We start from the raw sequence: 15,914 nt of genomic DNA on the forward strand, positions 1-15,914 counted from the left end.
GGCAGCTGTGGACTTTGCACTCTGATCAGCAGCCTGAGCAGCTATATATACAGAGCACAAAGACACACAACACACACTGACACTGGGATACACCAAGAACTGCTCTCTGTCAAAAGGTAAGACACTTACTGACTGACTCATTGAGTGGTCAGGGCTCTGGACTCTTTAGCGGAGGATTGTGGGGGACACTGTTGTTGTACCTTTGAGCAAGATACTGTACCTAGATTGCTCCAGTGAAATCCCAGCTGCTTAAATGGGTAACTGTGTGTGAAAATAATGTGATATATTGTTACAATTGCAAGTTGTCTACTAAGAAATGTAATAATAACACTGCATTAATTAATAATTTATGTATTTTCTTTCTACCAGTCTCTGAATTTCAGCCATGAAGGTGCTTGTGGTTCTTGTGCTGGCCATCTTCACAGGTGGGTTTGAGGAACTGTAATAATAACATCAGTGCTTCAATTATAACAATCATATTTGGGGTCCAGTCAGTGAGCAGACAGCACAAGACGAGTTTGGGGTGGGGGGTTGGGGCAGGGGAGGTGGGTAGACCTGCCCAGTCAGTCAGAAAATGGGCCGTTAATTGAAGAGGCCCAATTAAACAATTATGTTTTATTGTATTTTTAGTGCTGCACTCTGTGGCCCTGCTGGGAGCTCTGTGGCACCAGTCACACCAGCACCACCCTGTGTTATTATTATTAGTTTTATAATACTATTATTATTTTTGTTTGTGTAATTATTATTATTGTTATAATGATGATGTCAGTATTATAGTATCATAAGTAGTACTAATTAGGGACCAGTAATTGTGACCATAGTTACTGACTCTGATGCCACACAACACTTCTTTCTGCCCCCAGGTTGCCATGCCAACATTCTGTGGCAGGACGAGCCCAAGTCAGGGCTGGATCAGGTGAGGGATGCATTCTGGGACTACGTTGCCAAGGCGACGCACACAGCTGAGGACACACTGCAGATGATCCGCAGCTCTGAGCTGGGCCAGGAAGTCAAGTAGGTCAACATGCTAATCACATGTTAAAAAACATGCTAATCATACCCTATAAAATACACTATTGACAGGGGCTAGGATTTCATGTATGTCAACATATTGCACGGAAGTTATAACCACGCGATACAGACAACACACAAGTTGTAGGTTACACAAACTACACAGGATACACTATTAAACATGTTATAAACACACTATAAACAAGCTATAGAGAAGCCAGAGACATGAAGACATGATATAGACACACTATAAACCCTTCTCCCCTTCTTTTCTCCCCCTCTTCTGCCACCCTCTCCTCCTGCAGCACCAAGATCACAGACAGTGCCACGGCAGCCAACCAGTATGCGGTGGCCCTGCAGGGCCAGGTTGCCCCAATGGCACAGGAGCTGCTGCAGCGACTGACACAGGAGGCCGAGACCCTGCGCACCCGGCTGGGTGAGGACCTGTCCACAATCAGCTCCCAGCTAGCCCCCTACGCCGACAAGCTGGGAAACCGGGCCCGGGCTGGGGTTGAGGACCTGCGTCAGGGCCTGGCCCCTTATGCTGATGGCTTGCTGCCCGCCTCCCCCGAGGAGCTGCGACGTGTGCTGGCCGAGAAGAGCGAAGGGTTGCGTCAAGGCCTGGAGGCCGGCGCTGAGGATCTCAGGGCCCGCCTGGCACCCTACACCGAGCAGCTGCAGCAGAAGATTGACCAGCGTGTGCAGGACTTCCAGCAGCGTCTTGCCCCCCTTGCTGAAGGACTGCAGCAGCGTGCTGGAGAGGTGAGGGGGGCGCGTAGGCTGAAGGGTCGAGGGTCTTGGGGAATGGTGGGGGTTTGTTGGCAGTGGTCATTTTGCTGCCATTAGTATTGTCTTTGTTATCAATATTAGTACTGTTGTAGTAGTTACTGACTGACACACTGACTGACTGACTGACTGACTGACACACTGACTGACTGACTGTATGAACAGCGACTACAGTTGTTACAGTTGTTACAGGATGTAAGCCCTAATGTGTGGTTTTGCCCTGACAGGTAACTGAGAACCTGGCTCCCTACGCTGAGGACTTACGCGGCAAACTGGACCCCTATGCCCAGGACCTGCGCGCCCAGCTGGGCTCCCTGTGGGAAAAGTTCCAGCAGCGCTTCTGAGCAAAGAGACGCAAAGACATCCTTCCTTCTCCCTCCTCCCTCTAGTCTCCTCCTCTCTCCTCCTCTCTCCTCCTCTCTTCTTGTCTTCCTCCAAAACAAGACTGATCTCCTTTACCCCCCAAAATCTCTCTCTCCAGAGAAGAGTAAGCTATAAGATGCGTCTCTCTATCTGCCCAACCTTCCCTTCTGCCCTTTTTCTCTCCCTCTAACTGTACTGTAACTGTACTGTAACTGTAACTATTAGCAACAGAAATATATTACCTGTGTGTATTTAGCTGAGATTCTCAATGAAATGTGTGTAGTAGTACTGTATTAGTAGAGACAGAGAGAGTGTGAACTGCTCTACTATTTGTGTTTGTTTGTTTTTGTTTTTTCAATAACAACCAGACAAAGGACGAGTGAATGCATTTCCCTCAAACAACCCCCCTCCCCATGTGCCTGCGGCTGTATTTAAAGGTTGTGTGTGATGTTGCCTCTAAATGCCCTTGTAATTTATGCTGAATAAATCTGGAGTATTTAAAAAATAACAAGAGTACATATCTCTTTTATTTTTCTGCCTTATTATTTGTTTATATTATCTGGCAGCTCTCTGTCTCTCTCTCTCTTTTTCTATCTTTCTCTCATTGCTGCATTTTCCTTTTCCTTCATCTCTCTCTGCCTCTCTCTCCACCGAGAGTGGTGAGGGGCTGGAAGAAACTGTTGGATGGCCATGTGGATGAAGCATGCAGACTGCTGATACACTGCCTGTCTGACTGATTTATACAATTCAATTAAAATGCTTTATTGACATGACTAAGTGACATCAGTGTTGCCAAAACCTTTGACACAAATGTCCAGTGCTCAGGAACAGGGCAATTGGAACATTAAATACAGGAATTACACATTATACAGTACTATGCAAAAGTTTTAGGCAGGTGTGAAAAAATGCTGTAAAGTAAGAATGCTTTCAAAAATAGACGTTAATAGATTATATTTATCAATTAACTAAATGCAAAGTGAGTGAACAGAAGAAAAATATACATCAAATCAATATTTGGTGTGACCACTCTTTCCCTTCAAAACAGCATCAATTCTTACTGGCTCAGGGCTTGTCTCTGTTTGGGGTCCTTTACTGTGGTCCGGTCCTGAAGTGGGCTGTAGTCCCTCTGCAGACTGAGGTTGCTGTAGCGTGTCTTTGTGCTGTTTCCTGATGTATTCAGTGTTCATCTCCCGGGCAACAATGCTGATGCTGGAGCCCACTGTCTGTGCCCTTGGGCTGGTGTGGCTGTAGTTGCTGATGCTCTTGGCTCTGCAGCGCTGTGTGGCAGTATGTGTGTCGGCTGCTGTGTCTGAGGGGGGCCCAGGACCTCAGGGCTCTGCTGTGCACAGTGATCAGCAGTGGGTAACGAATGAACTACAGAACTGAGAGAGAGAGAGAGAGAGAGAGAGAGAGAGAGAGAGAGAGAGAGAGAGAGAGAGAGAGAGAGAGAGAGAGAGAGAGAGAGAGAGAGAGAGAGAGAGAGAGAGATTTATATTATTTCTAATGTCCTGTGCAAACTGTAAAGATGATTGACAGACCCCAGTCCTCGGTCTCTCTGCTGTCTGGTTGATCATGGCAGACTAGGGTTTAACCTGCGCTGAGGACTGGTGTGGCGGGCTGGAATGTTATTTTCTGTGACCTTGTTGTTTTCGTTCTACTACTTATTGTTCTGACTTTGTTTTTCAGAGCTGGTGTGCGTGTGTATGCATGTGTATGTGTGTGTGCATGTGTGTATGTGTATATGTGGGAAAATTCTCTCCAGACACGCTACACAAAAACTGGTTTAGTGACTCTGTGCAGGCTGAGACCTGGTTGTTTTTGAGGGAGTTGGGAGCCATTCAGTCTGGGCATGTGTTTGTGAGTGAGTGTGTGTCTGTGTGTCAGTGTGTATGTCTGTTGTTTATGTCTGTGAATGGAATAAGTGGGTACACTATAGTACAGCATAGTGTGGTACACTATAGAACAGAGCTTCCATTCCTTCTCACATCTCTTCCTGTCGGTCTGCTATTTCCTCCTGGATGCACTCACACCACCTCAAGCGCAACCTCTCCAAATATTATCTCTTATTCTTCCCCCTCCTATTCACCTTCTGCTGATCTCTCCATCTCAATCCCTCTCACTCTCCATCTTCTCTCGCTAAGAACCTAGGAATCACCCTCAATACCCCGCCCACCTTCACTCAGCACATCACCATGCTGACATTCACCTGCCAATTCTTCCTGAGCAACATATGCCGAATCCCACCCTTCCTCACGTATACTCGACTCAGCTGCTCGTCCAGTCACTGGTCCTCTCCCGCCTGGACTACTGCAACTTCCTCCTGGCCGGCCTGCCTGCAACTACTACCCGCTGTTCCAGCTCATCCAGAACTCTGCGGCTCGTCTGGTATTCTCTCTGCCCCGATTCGCACACGCTACTCCACTGCTCCGCTCCCTCCACTGGCTCCCGATACTGGCACGCATTCTGTTCAAGACATTGACTCTCACCTACCATTGTCTCGAACAGACTGCACCGAGTTACCTTTAGACATTCGTCTCTCTGTACATCCCCTGCAGACCTAGGTCCTCCTGTGCCAGAAGATGAACTCTGCCCCCTCTCTGCGCCCATTCCTCCAGAGACGCTCCTTTTCATCCCTGGCCCCTAAGTGGTGAACAACTTAACAAAGTCAGGACAGCAGAGTCTCTGACCACCTTCTGGCGATTACTCAAGACACACCTGTTCAGACTGTTCCTGTAATTTAAAAGTTGTTCAGTTCAGCACTCCTATAATTTTGCACTTTATATAATGTTTTCATCATACTGCTTGCTTTTACATTGCTAGTACTCGTGTTGTTTCCCCTATGCCCCCTTCCATTTAGCTCTTAACTATGACTTCAGCACATCTTGTCTGCACTTGTTAGCTATTACAATCTAGAATGTAGGACATGTATTTTATGTTAACTGTATATTTTACCTGCACTTCTGTAATTTTGAACCTTTAATTGTATTATGCTTGATCTGTAATTTTGTACTATATTATTGCACTTTGTATTGCACACCCTGGATAATGACATCTGACAATAAATAAATAATAATAATAATAATGTTCCTGTATCATCTGCTGACCGGCTCTTTAGCACTGGAGGGCGGGTTCACTGCTCACTCTCTGATGAGCGCTTTGAAACCCTTATGTTTTTCTATTAATCCAATGTGGTGAATGAATGTAAAGTGTGGACTGAAATCTGTGAATCAAAAATGATCCACATAATTGTGTTTATTGTAATTTCGACTGATGCTATTAAGCATGAACAGAATCATTAAAACAAAAAAAAAGTAATTCTTAATTGAAAATAGTCTCTTTACAGTTTTTCTTGATTACTTGAGCACATTTCTTCAAACATAATTCACTTTTTCAAAACAAAACAATTAACACACACCCCAAACTGAAACACGTTTGGCCAAAATAACACAAACCCTTTACAAAATGCAATTAGACTCTCAAAACAGCAAATACACGTCACAAAATCAAATCAGTCCATTAAAATAGTATCATTTGTCATCTAATGAAAAGTTTTTTCCATCAGCCACTTCACAATAGCACAAAAAACACCAGACACGTGCACAGGGAGGGCTCAACTTTCTGTGAGACTTCCAAAGTGCCCTTTTTCCCGAGCACCTGCCCCCTGGACCGCACTTTGGCGCAACCCCCCCCCACCCCGAATTCCATCCCCCTCGGACCACAAATCGGCGGCTCACCCCTCCCCGGACTGCACTGCAGAGGCGGTGCCCTTTTTGTGGCTTCAGCACATGCCCCCCAATTGTCTGTGTACGCCACTGTTGAGCACTAACTAACCGAGCATCGATATGACGTGGTCAACCATGTACATGCTTTGTTTTCTTCTGCTTGGTTGTAAAATAAAGTGTAAATGGTCAGTAAACATTTCACCCCAGCATGAGCTGAACTCATGTTCTCTGAGTGACTCATATCAAGACCAAAGTAGAAACACTTGTGGGAGTGTGTGTTATTGACTGTGAACAAATGTTCTAATTTAGTTTGACAAGACTAACTAAAAACTCTTGTGTAGAGAGTTGTGTTTACCATTTTGCACAAATGTGCTTGGCATTTGCATTCTGTGTGAAAGCAACCATAACTGACCTGCTGTTTTGACGAAATGTGTACTGTTCTGCTTGTTTCAGTTATGGTGTTGGGCATGTGGACCACAGTTTCATTCACATTGACAAACAAGAAAAACTGTAAAAACAAAATATGTATTTTGTAATTGCTGCAAATACATTACATTCCATTCCATAAAAAGTATTTGACCCAGGATTAAACCCCAATAGTCGTGTGCAGTAGATGGTAAATAGAGTTTATTTTGGCCCAGACTGGTTTGGCTGTGGAAATGATGCCCTGGCAATGAGGACGAGGCCAGCGCAACTCTCCCACTGGGTGAATGAACTCTCCCTTCTCTCCCTTCTCCCCTCTCCCTACTGTACCCAGGGGAAATGTGGCTCTGATCAGGGCTCCTCCACTGACTCAGAGGCTTAAGGTCTGACACAGCAGCACAGCGATGACAGAGCACACACTGGCACAGCTATTGATCCTGATATACAGGTGCACAGACCTTCTGCTGCAGCCAAGGACTGCAATACAGTGCCCTGGCAACTGAGTATAGTTCACATGACTATGAGTGTGTGAGCGTGTGTATGTGAGAGAGTGTATATGTGTGTGTGAGTGTCTGTGTGTGTGTCTGTGAGTGTGTTGTGTGTGTGAATGAGTGTGTTTGTGTGTATGTGTGTGTGTGTGTGTGAGAGAGAGAGAGAGGAGAGTGTGTATATGTGTGTGTGTGTGAGTCTGTGTGGGTGTCAGTTTTGCCTGTGTTTGTACAGGTCAGACTAGTGTCAGTTTTGCTGACTGCTCGGTGCCAGAGGGCAGACAGCTGTTTTCCAGTTGATTGTGTTTGTATTCCTTTCTTTTTTTTTTTCTTGCATTGCATCACTTCCCTATTTTCCCTAGAGTCCCCCCCCCAAAAAAAACCTAAAAAAATAACAGTGTTTAAGTGAAATGACTATTTTTTTATAATCATCATCATCATCATCATCATTTTCATAATCATAATTTAATACGGTGTACAACAATATGTTAATAACACAAAATACTGACGAATGTAGCTCATGTATGCATCTATGTATGTATGTATGTATGTATATATATATATATATATATATATATATATATATATATATATATATATATAATTATAATAAGCATACACATACATATGTTGATTGCAGTGTTGGAGTATAATATATATATATATATATATATATATATATATATATAGTAAAGTCACCCCGGCAAGGGGGTGGCGGTTATAGGGACAGAATGAGGGGAGCCGATAATATTAACAATTCTTTATTTTAGTTTAAAATCGATTCAAATACTAATCATTAAAATGTTTAAAACATGTAAAACCACACAAGCACAGAACACAAACAAACAACCACTGAGCAGTGCGGGCGAGAGGAGGCAGTACGGATTTAAAACAAACCTTCTGTTCCCATTGTCCGTATTAATTGCTCACTGCGCCCACTGCCCACCAATGCCCCGGCTCCGTTTACCCTCTCAACTGCACCGTTCCGGGATTGGGAGTGGCCACCCGGTCACTGGGGGGCAGAGGGAATTTCAACAGTCTAAACATCAATTATCCAATTTAAACCTCTTTGCACTGCAAGGGGAGAGGGAGAGCAAACATTAAGCGGTGCAAAGTGAAAAACGGGCCATGGGTCGTTAGAGTAGAAATAGTAATAGTGGTACTGGTAGCAGTGTAGTAGTTGATACTAACAGTAGCAGTAATAGTAATGGTAAGTACGCCAATAAACAGCCACACGCATATCTTCTGCAGCATCAAGCACAGACAGTTCTCAATCACAAGCCACCAGCAACGTGCAAACACACACAGAGGCATGCAATCTGATTATTTTAACACAATTGTCCCCTGATATCATCACCCACAAAGAGACACACGACTAATAAAGACTGACTGCGGGAGCCTCTACACAAAACACACAAACTAAACGGATTGGATGAGATTGGATTGAAGAGATACGATCCTCTGCTCCTGGAGTGACAGACACTGCCAGGATAAGAGATGACACACACACACAACCCTCATGTTTTAAAAACGAAAACAATAACAATAATTCAGTAACAGTGTATCGTGTGTGTGTGCGTGTTTTTAGGCCCACTGTACATACGGCGGTGGCGTAATCGCTGCCAGTTTCATTTGACACGCTGCCACTGCGCCGGCTGGATTTTGCACATTAACCTCTACGTGGTTATCAGTCGTGCAAGCAGAGCTTTTCCGTTGAAGACTTACTGAACCCTAGAGAGAAAGAGAGCAGATGATTACAGAGCTAACGCGCTGGAAACTTTGAACTGCCACCTGCATAGGGATCGTTTGAGTCTACCTGAAATTGGGATCCACACACAATTGAAGTCGTGGCAGCCTGGCAAAGTGCAGAACAAGGCTTCTGAAGTCTAGCAAGGGGATGTTGCCAAAACGTTGCGCAATAACATGGCCACAACATCACTCAATAGACATTATCCTCCATAACAAAACTAACAGAATGAAAAGGTTTGGGACAAGCAAAACAAAACGAACTGGATGTATCTGGATTATGGGAGGTGGCCAATGAGCAGGTTGCGGTTTTTGTGCAGTAAACTTAAAGACGCCGTGTGCTCTGCGGTAATGCAACATAGCCCCCGGGTCATATTTGTCCAGAACAAAACATAGGAGTCAGATGCGAACCCACTGGCGAAAATATCTCCTTCTTCTTTACATCTACTTTTTTTATTCTTAGACTTTATTTCCTTTTTATTATTGTTTCATTTCCTCTTTCTTTTTAGTTTTTTGTGTGCTCCTTGTCATTTTCTTGTTGTGTTTTTCCACTTCTCTGTGTTCGTTTTGGAACTTTACTACAATGTTTTTCCTTCAATGTATTCTCTTATTTTCTTTTGCATTTTTTCTCCCGTTTCTTGTCATTTTCTTGTCTTTTATCCCATTCCCCCCCCCCCTCTCTATCTCACGCGGTTGTCCCCAACAAAAGTACAACAGGGGCGAAGGTTACATAGCAACATTGTGGCACACTGGAGCACAGCACACTACAGCACAGCTACCGTGTCCTGCACCGACAGGCGCTCCAGCTCAGTTTCCATAGTGTAAACATCCACCGATAAAATGTTTTTGAAAACAGAGAAACAAACGAATGCTGATAAAGGGATTTTAAAAACGAATGACGGATTTTCAACGTTGTTAGAAAACCGCAGACGCCCCCACCCCTTCCACACACACACACACACACAAATCCCGGAATCTATGTACAGAGGTAAAACAAAAAACGATTACAAAGCTGAAATCCACGAATAACATGTCCGAGTTGAGTTTTCCTTAATGAACCTTTTGAAAGTAACTTAGTGCGTCTGTCTGTGTGTGATCTTTTATCACGTACCTGGCGTCATCTCTTTCTCTTTATACATAATATTATTATGTAATAATATAATAATAATAATAATAATAATAATAATAATAATAATAATAATAATAATAATAATTAAATAATTAAATAATTTAATTATTACATTACACACTACAGCAATGTAGTGTGCTCTGCGCTAGTGTGCCACAGTGTCGCTATTATTATTATTATTATTATTATTATTATTATTATTATTATTTATAATTATTTATAATAATAATAATAATAATAATATACATTTTTAATTTTCTGATCAACTTATACTATAAGAATACTACAGTACCAGAGGGAGACACAGAGGATGAAACAATGACAGTGTTGGAGTAATGCAACAGCTGGCGAGAGTGACATAACAGGGTGCGTGGGTAAGCATATATTATTACATATTTTTTGCGTGGTTTTCCTTAAAAAACGGATCAGCGGCCGTGTACCGTTCCACATCACAGCGCTGCCAGGAGGGCGTTCCGACCCCAGAACTTCGAACTGTCGGCCGCCACTGCACCCGTGACCGACCCACCGTCTTGTAACGAAGCACTGACTCTAGCGACTGCTTACTCTCTCTCTCTCTCTCTCTCTCTCTCTCTCTCTCTCTCTCTCTCTCTCTCTCTCACACACACACACACACACTCACAAGGGGGTGACACAGAGTAACCCGGAGCCCAGCCCAGACCTGCCCTGCCCAGCCTCGTCTTAGCCGGGCTATATAAAAGTCTGAAGACGCTGAGCTTAGAGCACAAGGAGCAAAGGGAGAAAAGAGAATTCACTTCAAGGTGAGAGACAGAGAGATGGAGAGATAGAGAGTGAGGGGGCTGCACAGTGGTGGGTAGAGGGTAGAGGTTATATTAATATATAGGAAGATTTTCAGATTATAATTTAAATTATATATATATACAGTTGCTCTTTTAGAACTGTTAATGCTCTCATTCTCTCATCCCTCACTTTCTTATGTTTCAGCCATCTCTACCTCTCTGTCTATCTGTCAGCCTGTATTTGTGTCTGTCCCTCCATCTGTCTTTTTATTTATACATCTCTGTACATTTTAGCTGTCTGACAGTGTGTGTGTTGTTCTCTCTGTGTGTATGTGTTGTTGTCTGTGTACAGGAGCAGTGGACCCCGTCATCATGCACACCGCAGTTGTGATTTTTGCCATCGCTGTCATCTCAGGTCAGTCTGCGTCCCCACCACAGTCCTTGGCAAAACGTCAGCAGCCCACCCTGACTGACTGACTAACTGACTGATTGATTCAATTAAAGGACACATTTTACTGGCTTCATGACTGATGTTTATCCTTCTATCTATGCATAGAGATGTATTATTTTGGTTCAACTTACCGCTGTGAGTGACAAACATTCTGAAATATGTACTTCTTATATTAGGGTTTAACTTATAAATGTAAATATGGTACAGTGGTACTGTTTACAGGAACTAATAACTGACATTGATATCCTGATTGTTTAACTGATTGATACTCGTGATTGGCTAAGCTCTAACAATGTATTTCTAATTCTGTTGCTCTTTGTTGCTGTGTATTGCTTTTGTTGCTGTATGTTGCTCTGTATTACTGTGTGTTAATGTGTGTTGCTCTTTGTTGCGGTGTGCAGGGTGCCAGGCTCGCTCAGTGCCAGCAGAACCCCAAGATGGGCCAGTGCCGCAGTGGGAGGTGGCTCTGGAGCGGTTCTGGCAGTACGTGTCCGAGCTGAACAACCAGGCTGACGGTGTGGTGACCCGCATCAAGACCTCCCAGCTCAGCAAAGAACTGGAGTGAGTACCAGGACTGGCCCGGCCAGAACAGACACATGCACACACACATACACACAGAACCACAGCACACACACAGACACACACACACACACACACATAGAAAACACCCTCTCAGTTCCTCTCTCCCTCCTCTCCCCTCTCCCCCTGCCCCTCTCAGCGGCCTGATCACAGACACCATGGCAGATCTCAGTGAGTACGGGGAGGACCTGCAGACCCGCCTGGCCCCCTACGCCCAGGACACCGCCGGCCGCTTCGCCCACGACTTCACGCTTGTGAGCAGCAAGCTGCGGGCAGACCTGGAGGATGCCCGGCAGCGTGCCACCCAGTACAGCGAGGAGCTGCGCACTATGGTGGAGCAGAACACGCAGGATGTGCAGAACCGGGTCAACCTGTACACCCGTAAGCTCCGCAAGCGCCTGAGCAAAGACACCGAGGAGATCCGCAGGTACAGCAGGAGCACAGCGACACAGCACAGCTCAGTACAGCACAACACAGTACACCCAGCACAGAGTCACACAATGGGTACACAGGACACACAGCATAGCCTAGTGCAGTCCAGTATAGTGCTGTGCATAGCAGGGGTCTATGGGGTGTATAGTGGGTATACAGGCCTTTACATTACAAATCAGTAGAGTACAGTAACAGTGCAGTAAACTATATTGCAGGCTAGTACAGTGCAGTGCAGTATAATCATTATTATTATTGTGATTATTATTATTATTATTATTATTAACCCTCCCCCTCTTCATCCCTCCCTCAGGAAAGTGTCCACTTACCTGCAGGAGCTGCAGTCCCGCACGCAGATGAACATGGATGCAGTGAGAGACCGTCTGGAGCCCTACGCCAGCGGCCTGCGTGACCGCGCCACTAACCGCCTGGTCGCCGTGCAGGGCCTGCTCAGCCAGCAGGGCCAGAGTCTGCGCGAGAGGGTGGAGAGCCAATCGGAGGACCTGAGGCAGCAGATGGAGCAGACGGCAGAGGGTCTGCGCAGCTCACTGGAGGGGAAGCTGGATGAGCTGCGCAGCTGGCTGCAGCCCTACATCCAGGAGCTGCAGCAGAAGCTGCAGGAGGCCATAGACAAGCTGAAGGGAGATGATAGTGCTTAGACAGAGAGAGAGGGATAGGGAGGAGAGAAAGAGGGAGAGATGGTGACTGCTTTAGTTAACTGTGTTTCTGTATATCTATCTGTCTGTATGTATGCACACAAACATGTACATGCACGCACGCACACACACACACACACACATAAACACGCACACATACACTTCACCACCCATTAAACTCTAACCTGCTCTCTCATGCACAGTGAGAGGGGAGAGAGAGAGACAAGGACAGAGGGAGGGAGGTGGACACCACTCCTTACAAACTCTGCCTGTCTGTCTGTCTGTCTGTCCTGCCACCTATGCAGACCCATGCCATACTACCCCGCTCTGTAGTACGCTGTCATTGCTAGGTCGGGTGTTCAGGTGGCATGGAGCGAGACAGGGCTCACTCAGACAGCTGTGTCACTGTTACTGACTGCCTGCCTGCTGGACTGTAAACGCTGTGAAGGAAAAAAAAAATAAAATAAAGCAACTTTCAACATTCCTGAGATTGTGTAGTGATTAGAAGTTTTCAGTATTCTCAACACTGCACTGCACTACACCATATACTGCACTACACTTTAATATATTGCACTAGACTATAATAATTGCACTAGACTATAATATACTACACTAGACTATAATATACTACACTAAACTCTAATATACTGCACTGCACTATAATGTTCTGCACTAGACTCTAATATACTGCACTACACTATAATATACTGCACTGGACTATAATATACTGCATTAGACCCTAATATATTACACTACTCTATAATATACTACACTACACTATAATATACTGCACTACACTACAGTGCAGTATAATATTCTGCACTACATTATAATATATTGCACTAGACCAGGGATCGGCAACGTTTTTGGTCAGAGTGACAAACATTCTGAAATATGTACTTCTTAAGTTGTTGGCATGTGGGGGAGTGAGGGGGGAGAGATAATTATTAAGGTTTCCATCTACATATTTCCTGTCTATGTAATTATCACAGTGCAATAAAAGTACACTTAAAATAAGTTAAACTTATACAATTAAAATAAATTACATTGAACAATAAAATACAAACATTATTTTGCTACTAAACAGGTAAAAAAAAATACATTGGCTCATCATAACCTGTGTCCTTTTTAGTGCCTTCTATAACCCTGCTTCTGACTGCTAAGGTTGGATATGTTAGGCTGGTAGTTCGTTGTCATCAAACGCAAACACACATCAGAATGGCCAGTGGTCAGGCAGCTTCTAACTGGACTTAGTTGTATAGTTTTCATTTGTGAAACACCTGTTCACAGTGGTAAGTTGAACCAAATGACGACAGCAAGGCCAGTCGCACTTCGAAGGAAGGGAAGACCAACATTGCCAGCCATTTTCATTTTCAAGTTCACCTCACAGAGATTTGGACTTTGATTCCCAGATATCTGCGTATTGGAAATCAGAAAGTTCCAATTCAAATCCGTTGATGTCCATCCACTCAAAATACAGAAGTTGTATGTTGCTTTCATTCGTATTAATAAAATGATTTTTTAAATGTATATAATAACAATTAAAAAAACACACTATTATATACTGCACTACACTATAATACAAAAAACTGCACTATACTATACTATAAAATACTGCACTATGCACTACTTTGCACTATTAAATACTGCACTACACTACACTATAATATACTACACTAGATTATAATGTTCTACACTACAAGACAATATTACACTGCCCTATACCATATTACACTACAGTATACAATGCTCCTTTGTCTCTCCCTGTGTCTCACCCTCAATTCCCCCTCTCTATTTCTCCCCCCTCCCTCCCTCTTTCTCCCCCTCTCCCTACTCTCTCTCTCCAGTCCTGACATGTTACCTGTTGTCAGTTACATTCCTCCCCACCTTAAACTGTGCTGCTATACTGTTTACAACATATGCGACACACAAGCACTCACATATGGTTTCACACACACACACAGAGGGAGACAGACACACCTACATACCCCTACACACGGACACATAGGCAGGGAGACACACACACAGGCACACATACTCACACAGACACGGCTGACTGGCTCAGTTCACTGTGTTTGTGGATGGGGGAGTTTAGGTATTAAAAGTTCAGATAAGTGAACAATACAAGTACTGATTAATTGGAGACTCTGACCCTTGCGCTGTTATACAACAGTACAATGTTGAACTTTGACATGACTTGGTATTATAATCAATCAATCAATCAAATCAGGTGGGCCACTTCACAGCAGGAGACATTGACAACATAGACCAATGAAATTAAAGTTTGTTATTTCATAACTATACATAAAAATAGATACATTAACATACACAAACACAGACAAATAAAAAATAACTTCAAATTCCTGTGCTGTCTGGAAGTGTTCCATGTTTTGAAATTGTATTTGATGTTGTTGGATTTGCTCAAGGTCCAGTCACCTCCCACAATGAATAATGAAATAGCAGTACAGTGATCCCCAGAGTTGTTCAATCACAGCCCAGCAGAACATATAGCATGCCAATACAGTACAATACAATACAGCATTAATGACATTCATAGTCCAGCTATGTACAGCACAGCAGGGTCTCCAGCCCTGGTCCTGGAGAGACACAGTACAGTGTAAGGAAGAAGCTGAAACTGGCTAAATTCCTCCCTGGTCATAATTCACAGTTTGGGACAAGACCAGTCTCCCGAAATGCTCTTGAGTGCACTACTTGATACACAAATACGTGTACACAAATACATTTAGACACAAATATAAACAGACAAACGATACATAAATAAACATGGATAAAAGCACATCACTGATCATTGTTATATGGACATGATTTTAAATAATCCGTTATAAATCCATTCAAGATGCTACTATTTGTATTTTGTAAAAAAAGCAACCACATTTATTTGTGGCAGAATTATTGTATGAAATTTGCTCTGTGCAGCGCAAACTCTCTGATTGAATATTATATTATATATTATAATGACATAATACTTACATAATAATAGTAATAACAACAACAACAATAATAATTGAATAATTATTACAAACATTATTAAATGTTAAGGTATGCTTTGTGCGTTGTCTTTGTACTTTCCCATGCTGATAATAGCCTACTATCTGCAGTTTGTGATACACTCGCAAGTTCTGCCAGAGGGAGTTACTCAGCCGCAGCCTTGGGGCTCTTGTGTGAGGACCTGTTTGTCTAATCGCCATTTCTTTCCCATTTGCTGATCTTGTGCTGATGCCAGGCAGCCAATCGAAATATAATAATAGTAATAATAATAATAATAATAATAATAATAATAATAATAATAATAATAATAATAATAGGCTCCAGTCACTATCGCCTCCATCCGGTTGTGTTTTGACTCGTCACC

At 43.5% G+C, this 15,914-nt stretch overlaps 2 protein-coding genes across 2 annotated transcripts; both read left to right on the forward strand.

Annotated features, from left to right (window-relative positions):
• On the forward strand, window positions 1-2,933 carry apoa4b.2 (apolipoprotein A-IV b, tandem duplicate 2). Its single transcript, XM_066719376.1, has 5 exons — window positions 1-116; window positions 370-425; window positions 864-1,014; window positions 1,317-1,773; window positions 2,025-2,933. The coding sequence occupies exons 2-5, from the start codon at window positions 386-388 to the stop codon at window positions 2,139-2,141; spliced, it is 765 nt and encodes a 254-aa protein (XP_066575473.1). The 5' UTR covers window positions 1-116; window positions 370-385; the 3' UTR covers window positions 2,142-2,933.
• A 7,381-nt stretch (window positions 2,934-10,314) lies between these two features.
• Window positions 10,315-13,025, forward strand: apoeb (apolipoprotein Eb). The gene is made up of 5 exons (XM_066719377.1): window positions 10,315-10,447; window positions 10,779-10,841; window positions 11,279-11,438; window positions 11,596-11,883; window positions 12,199-13,025. The coding sequence occupies exons 2-5, from the start codon at window positions 10,799-10,801 to the stop codon at window positions 12,542-12,544; spliced, it is 837 nt and encodes a 278-aa protein (XP_066575474.1). The 5' UTR covers window positions 10,315-10,447; window positions 10,779-10,798; the 3' UTR covers window positions 12,545-13,025.
• The last annotated feature ends 2,889 nt before the right edge of the window (window positions 13,026-15,914 follow it).

The sequence above is a fragment of the Amia ocellicauda genome, chromosome 12 (genome assembly GCF_036373705.1).
Source record: "Amia ocellicauda isolate fAmiCal2 chromosome 12, fAmiCal2.hap1, whole genome shotgun sequence".
Lineage (NCBI taxonomy): Eukaryota > Metazoa > Chordata > Actinopteri > Amiiformes > Amiidae > Amia > Amia ocellicauda.

Excerpts from the sequence above, each read along its gene's own strand:
- apoa4b.2 (XM_066719376.1), top strand. The coding sequence starts at position 386 with ATGAAGGTGCTTGTGGTTCTTGTGCTGGCCATCTTCACAG. Across the intron at positions 426-863 it reads TGTGCTGGCCATCTTCACAG|GTTGCCATGCCAACATTCTG; the intron begins GTGGGTTTGAGG and ends TTCTGCCCCCAG. Across the intron at positions 1,774-2,024 it reads TGCAGCAGCGTGCTGGAGAG|GTAACTGAGAACCTGGCTCC; the intron begins GTGAGGGGGGCG and ends TTGCCCTGACAG.
- apoeb (XM_066719377.1), top strand. The coding sequence starts at position 10,799 with ATGCACACCGCAGTTGTGATTTTTGCCATCGCTGTCATCTCAG. Across the intron at positions 10,842-11,278 it reads TGCCATCGCTGTCATCTCAG|GGTGCCAGGCTCGCTCAGTG; the intron begins GTCAGTCTGCGT and ends TGCGGTGTGCAG. Across the intron at positions 11,884-12,198 it reads GACACCGAGGAGATCCGCAG|GAAAGTGTCCACTTACCTGC; the intron begins GTACAGCAGGAG and ends TCCCTCCCTCAG.